Source organism: Egretta garzetta, unplaced genomic scaffold, assembly GCF_000687185.1.
Source record: "Egretta garzetta isolate BGI_Z169 unplaced genomic scaffold, ASM68718v1 scaffold46, whole genome shotgun sequence".
NCBI lineage: Eukaryota > Metazoa > Chordata > Aves > Pelecaniformes > Ardeidae > Egretta > Egretta garzetta.
Genome location: NW_009260268.1, coordinates 9768102 through 9775102, shown reverse-complemented (window position 1 = coordinate 9775102; position 7001 = coordinate 9768102). Strand labels below are relative to the sequence as shown.

Here is a 7001-nt window from a genome sequence, read left to right as displayed (position 1 = left end):
CTGCCTGTTGGGTTTAGCACTGATAAATAAAGCTTCATCCGAGGGAGATGGAGAGAGACTGAGGGCTCCCTCCAAAATCCAGGCCGCAAACCAAGTAATTAGACTCTGCAGGTGGTCTGACCATCCTGTGCTTCCTACTCTGTGGTGGATTTGTCAGGAAGAAGAGCAGTTACCTGACCTGGTCTTAATCCAGTATATACCTTAAGAAGAACTAAAGCTGTGAGATGAGTGAAATAAGTCTGGAGTATATAATCTCATCCTGACTGATTATCCGATTGTTTTGCTTGAACGTCTGTTGTTATCTGTGTGGGCAGGGAAATTCAGCCTCTGAAAGGAGCCACAGAGTGTGTTTTTGAATGCAAGTAGTATTTTTGGTGGCACGACTCTGCTGCTACATATGGATGTTGTACACTCTTGTACAACTGTGCTTCACATGAGAGGGACATTAGCTAACAGCGTGGTTATTGTAAGCTAAGGATTACTTGTAGGACTAAAGAGCTACTCAGAAAGGGGAAGGGCTTGTTCCTGCAAGACTATCTCAATATTTGTGTATATTCTTCAATTAGGTCCATAGTAGTGAGAATTTATATGCATTTTCATTTATGAGCTCCATTTTGTAGGTTCGCTAAGACTTTCACATCAGGGGTGTGCTAACTCAGCAACCCCTTGCTTGACTTAATGGTGGAGCCAGTGAAGCCTGAATGTGCTTCTTTGTCCAGGTGCACAGTGTAAGGTGGGAAGTAGTCGGGAACTGTGAATTGAGGCTCCTAATTTTACACAGCTTTATTTTCTGAGAACTTTTAAAAAGTTGTGTTAGGGCAGTGAAAGAGAAACTAAGAGGTCATTTAGAGTAGCTTTGGTGACTAGGAGGCTGGTACCTCAGTAAAAATAATTTGGTAGTGTTGGGATGGAACCTTGAAGCATATTTTGCATAAAATTTTTTTGGAGGTAAGAGATGACGAATTAGTACTTCAGCTAAAGAAATAAGTATGGAAAACATGTACTAATGCCTTCATTAAACTGGACACTTCTAATCTAAGAGCGTGAGTGGAGCTTCTGAATACATGAGAGAGCAGATAAAAAAAGATAAATGTTGAGCAAGGAAACTTTAGTTCTTGGCAACATACTGAGTAAATGACAAAGAACGATTAAAAGTGCTGCCATGTAGAATCAGGCTCATATGTTGTTGAATTTAATTTTTAAATAGCTTGGGTCTGTTCCCATTCAAAAGCCAAACCATTGCAGAAACTGGTGCATCTGAAACTAGTTTCAAATGTTTTTTTAAAGGCCAGTTTCCATCTGCAGTGGTTATTTTCTCTGTGTGCTGGAGGTCTTACAAGCTAAAAAGTGTCTGTAGAATTCCACAGTGCCATTGTGGCTTAGTATTTTTAACAAATAACTCCCAAAATATTAACTGCACATATACAACTATCAATAACAATTTTGCTGCAGAAAAAAAGAGTGTTGTATTGACAGGCATTGTATTTTGTGCTTTCTTTTTTCAGGTGGTTCACTACCCCATGAAGAATCTTCACTGGTTGTGAATAAAGGGGAGGAATTAAGGCTGAAGTGCAACAGGGATGGACCTGTGACTTGGAATTTCCAGAACTGGGACCCATCAGCAAAAGCAAGGAGTTCCAATGAGAAAGAGTGGTACACCAAAAATGCAACAGTCAGAGACGTAGGCAGATACATATGTAAAAGCAAAGGGAGTATTGTCAACTCTTTTTATGTTTTTGTTAAAGGTAAATATCAATGAAGGAGTTATTTTTGCTTTCTTCCCCCCTGCTTCCCCTTCCCACTCCCAAAATAATAGGATAGTAAATGCTGGAGGAGGAAGTGAGTTTGAGGTAGAGAAGGAGAACACAGTCTGGTAGAAGGAATCTTCTTCCCTGTCCAGTAGAAAGAAAACTCACTCCCAGCTTTGCTCGCAATGGCCTTTGTCACCAGAGCAAAGTTCTGGATGAGGTTCTCTTTACACCTCTGTTGTTTTGTGGTGAAATAACCTGAGCTCTCTTCCTAGAAGGTACTCAAGTGACCGGAATCCGTTGTACGAGTCAGTTCTACTGCTAGGAAGCAAGCAGTATGTAGAAATGTCTTTTTAATTCCATACCATTCATCAATATGGAGTCATGTAAGGTTTGGCCCCAAGCTCTTGATTTATTGAGGTAGTTAGCTAAAGGATTTAGCTTTTCAAGGCCACTCTCTCAGGCTTAAGCCAGCAGGCAGCAATGATTCCTCTGCCTCTAGTTCCTGATGTACCTTGCAACTGATCAGAAATGTCTCAGATGGGAAACAAGTACCTCTGCTCTGACACATTTTCCCAATCCTTTTTTACCCTTCTTCTTTATCCAGTGTTGTCTTCAGATTTCTTCTTTTGTTGGCTCCTGATCTGTGGCTTCATCAGCTGCCCTCAAGCTGACAGTTTACCATGCCTGGCCTTCCTTTTTCCTTTCCAAAGAAGGCAGTTATTTTGCTTCTCCTTTACACAGCTGTGGTGGTCTTTCTTCCCTGTTGATGGAAAAAAAGTCCTACAGCACCCACTTTCTTGGGGACAGCATTCCTTGTCCAACAGGGGTTGCCTCAAAGAGCCTCCTCTGAACCCTGCCAGTCCTTTGAGAATTACTGCAAGGTTGTTCTCCAAGACAGGGAGATAGCAGCACAGCACAAGAAAGCATTTTCCCAAAGGAAGATACCTGACATAGTGGCCACACAATTTAAACAGTGTTCCTTTAACCACTCCTGAGCTATCCAAATAGCCATGCAGCTACCATGGATGAGTTTTCTTGACCTTCTGTGTTTCTCTGAGAATATGACTAAAGGAAATCTGGCCTGTATTTTACTTGTGTGACAAACATTGTTGACTTTACCATGACTGTTTTCCTGAACGTCATGGTAATTATCCCAGACAGCTGTCATCATAGACACGTTTGTGCCTTCCATTACATGACTGACTCCTTCACCTCAGGATAGCAGGCAACCCTCTCATTGGGCATGATTCCCAAAGCATCAGAGGAGTTATGCGGCCCTCATACAACATGTTGTTAATTTCTTTGTCTTAATTGTGTGAAAAATGTGCAAGCTTCACTTCAAGTTCCTGGCAGTAAAATAAGTATGTTTGTGAAGTGGCCATCATTTTGCAATGGGCTGTGGCTTAATGACATCTTACATCAGCACCTGCAAGATGCTACTGTGAGCTCAGCTGCTTGTGGGGTTGCCACAAGCACCCTGTGCGCTTTCTGCTTGCAAAGCTGGGAACAAAGAGAGAACAGGACCAAGAACCTCAATCCTGTGCAGTCCCAAGTGGCTCATAAAATGGTGGCAGCTGTTGATCTCTTACGTCCATCTGGATCTACTAAAACCAAATTTTCTATGCTTCTGTGACCAAGGATGACACAGTGTTGACAGGCTGTAGGTGCTTACCTCTTTCACCTTTCTGCTTTGGCAGAAAGTGTCTGTGTTTGCATCTATAGAAGCAGTTTGTGTCCTATCCAAGCAAATTTAGTGAAGATCAAGTTAGTTCAGACACCTACATAAGAGAGAAAAATCTCTTGATTATTATCTCAAGTCTTTTCAGATGCAAGCAATGATAAGCACCACCACATCTTGTGTTGGAAACCTGAGGTATGCCCAGAAAGCAATTGCTACCCAAGATGTGCCTGGGCTGGAAAGCCATGAGGGGAAGAACATGACTGTGAGCAGCCTTGTTAGTGCCTGGATTCTGTACAGCAAATCCTTTCATGTCTTCTCACCATGATGTCTCCCTTCCAAAGGGGGATGGAAGATAGGAGGGGAGCACCTCAGCAATTCTGCTTATCTCAGCCAAGGCCTTCCCTGCAATTTCAGCTGTTAGTGAAACAGGTCTTTATTCTTTTCTTCTATTTTCAGAAATGCCTATTTTTTCCTGGGGAGCCATACTTTCTGTATAGTGAAGATATCTTGGCTCTGTCCATATTGGAGAAAAAGTGGACTGAGAGGAAACCAATCTGTTAAGTCTCTGTCAGGAGGGACATTTAGATGACCTCTTCTAGTCTGTGCTCTTCCACCTCAAGAATGACAGTTCATAGCATTTTCTCCATGCAGAAAACATCACACTTTGGTTCTGTTCAGACATTGTTTACTTTTTTGTTTATTAGTAGTCTCCATCCTCTACTTCTAGACTGATGCTTGAAAACTTTTAGTTTGTGGGGGCTTCTTGGGCAGCAGTATCAAATGAGGTTAAAAGTACTCCCTCACTCTAAGCTAGAAACCAGCCAGTAACATCTCTGTTCAGAGGTAAGCAACCTTCAACTTAGCGTTTCCTAATTGCTTATGTAAATGTCCCATGCTTCATTTTCAGATGGTACTTCTTGTCTTAAACCAAGTGGCACATTGTCCATCATCTTAACCAAATTCTCCCAGTCTTCATTGTTAAGTCTTGGTTTGTTGATCTCTAATCATTCAAGTTATATGAAGCCAGTTTGCAAAAAAGAAAGAAAGTTTTTCCCTCTGTTTCTACATCTCTAATTCATGCTACTCTGTCGGGAGGGCAGGTGGGAGCAGGAATAAGCTTCTACAGAGTGGTTGTCACCACACCATCCTTTATTTTTGTGTTTGCTATTAATGGTGAGGTTCTTAGCATTTCAAGGTCATCAGCTATCATGGGCTTCAACTTTGGTTGTAAAAGTGTTTAAAGTACTGTATGTTTGTGTGCTGTGGTTGGCTGAGATGAAATGCTTTAGAAAAGTTACCTTGTGAAAGATTACATGACGATTTTTCAATCAGATATGCTGTTTGTATACCCATTTTTTTTTTCTAAGGAGGCTAAAAATAATCCCTGCTTTCAGGGAGGGGAGAGAGATAAGTTATTTGGTGCTTCCTCTGGTAGCAATGTACGTTCATAATTTAGGTGCTTTTCAACTTCCATTTGCTCATAAATTTCTTCAGAATCCTCCTGTGGGCATGAAACCTTACAGCCCTGCCACTAGCTAAAAGCAAATTACTTTTAATGGTCTGTGAAAATCTGTTTACTGTTGGGGGTGGAAGGTGGAGGTTTTGGAGCTCAACAAGGCAAAAAAAAAATAGCCATCTCCAAAAAAAAAAAGCAGTAAGATTATTTTTAGTGCACATGATTCTTCAGTGTGTCTGGTATTGAATGCTACTGCACATCTCCTGTTGTGCTGCTCTTTTAAGACAAAATTTAATGTCTTTTGGTAAACATGAATTGGGTAATACTCAGTTTTACTGGCTGAATGTAAAACTTTCTTTGATGTAAGTGCCCAGTTGCAGAGTTAGGGTCAACAGAAGTTCTCTGTGCAATGTCAGCTTCTCTGACGGTCTTTGCATTTCTCCACAGATCCAAACGTGCTCTTCCTTGTTGATTCTCTGATCTATGGAAAAGAAGACAGTGACATCCTTCTAGTGTGCCCGCTAACAGATCCAGATGTTTCAAATTTCACACTGAGAAAATGCGATGGCAAACCTCTCCCCAAAAATATGACGTTCATTCCCAATCCCCAGAAAGGCATTGTTATAAAGAACGTACAGAGGTCATATAAGGGCTGTTACCATTGCTTGGCCAAGCACAACGGAGTTTGGAAAATATCAGATCACATTTTCCTGAATGTGAGGCCAGGTAACAGAGGATTTTCACCTTCTTGTAGAGCACCTGATTTTCCCCTTTATCTCCCAGGAGCTGATGGGAAGTGCTGTGAAGGCTCACCTCGTGTCCTGACTTAGTCATGGGGAGGCTGGAGGTGGTGGTCCCCTCTGGAGGCTTTTGGAATTTTGTCCTCCTCAAAGCCAGATGTGCTTGTGCACCAGAAGTTTGCTCTGTGGTGCTTGTGACTGCTGCAGGCGGTCCAGAGGAAGGTAGTGGGCTTAGAAAGTTTGTTCTGGGTAAGTTGTGTGGGGACACAAGTTGATCTTGTGAAATTTGTCTTGTGGCTGTGCTGAGCAGGTTTGGCCATGATTGCTTTTATTTTCTGTTCCTGGTGATTTCCAGGTGGGTTTTTTCACCATTCTAAGAAATGTGGGTTGTGCTGTTAAACTTCGAGGACAAACCAGTGCCCTGAGGTTTGGGCAGGTTTGTGCAGGCAAGGTGGAGATTTGAGTGCCTGACTCACAACACAAGTCTGGTACCCACAAGTGACAGCAAGGAGAAACTGATTGATGGCATTGAAGAAGAGGGACAGAGTGGAGGGGCAGAGCTTGGGGAAGGAGAGGGCCCTTGTTTATCTCTGCCTTCACGAAGAGTGAGGATGGTCACAACAGCAACCATGTGCCCAGATCATGATGAGGAGTGCATTGTGGCTGAGCTGCCAGATGCACCACTTTCCTCTGCAAACCTGTTGACGACACCCTACTTCTGACCTTCATGCGCCCTTGTGCCCTAGGATTGGGCAGTTAAGTTTGGGAAGGAGGAGAAGCCCGATGCCTGGCTGTGCAGTACATTACCAACTGGTTTTGTCTGGGCATTTTGGAGCCTATGGTTACCCCGTGTGTCATTAATCCACTGTATAAGTACCCAGGAGAGAAGCAGAGGGAGCAGTTCATCAAGCCAAGCTGGCTCGGTGTTTCCTCCAGGGCAAGTAAATGAGTTTATTCTCCGTGTAGCTCTGGGGCTCTTTGAATGAAGTAAGCCCTCGCTGCAGCTGAGAGCGTGCCTCGGCTAAGGCGTGTGTGCGATGCAGAGGCTGCAGTAAGGTCTGGGGAGGGAGCATCCCCTGCCCCTGCACACGCGTAGGTTGTGCACCGGGAGTTTCTGTTGGTGGCAAGCACATTTCTGTTCGCATGACCGAGGCGTCCCGTTGGGTTTTTGTTGTTGTTGAAAGGGGAGCGTTGGGCAGGGGCCGTGTTGGTTGGCTTTGTGCTTTCAGAGGCATCCAGCGGCCAGCAATGCTGTGGCGGTGGTGCTGCTGAGGCTGCTGCTGGAGGAGGGGTTGTGTGGGTCAGGCTAGCGGGCTGGTGCTGCCCATTTCGAGCCAGACATTGGGAGCTGAGGCCGGGGCCCCGCCCGGCTC

At 43.8% G+C, this 7001-nt stretch overlaps 1 protein-coding gene across 1 annotated transcript in view; it reads left to right on the top strand.

The window, feature by feature from the left end:
- Window positions 1-1505: 1505 nt before the first annotated feature.
- The window catches only part of KIT (KIT proto-oncogene, receptor tyrosine kinase), a gene marked incomplete at its 5' end in the record, with an annotated part of 37968 nt that continues 32472 nt past the window's right edge, over window positions 1506-7001 (top strand). The window contains 2 exons of the mRNA XM_009642389.2: window positions 1506-1745; window positions 5336-5614. Of these exons, the coding sequence (XP_009640684.1) occupies window positions 1506-1745; window positions 5336-5614 (519 nt within the window). The remainder of the gene's footprint in view (window positions 1746-5335; window positions 5615-7001) is intronic.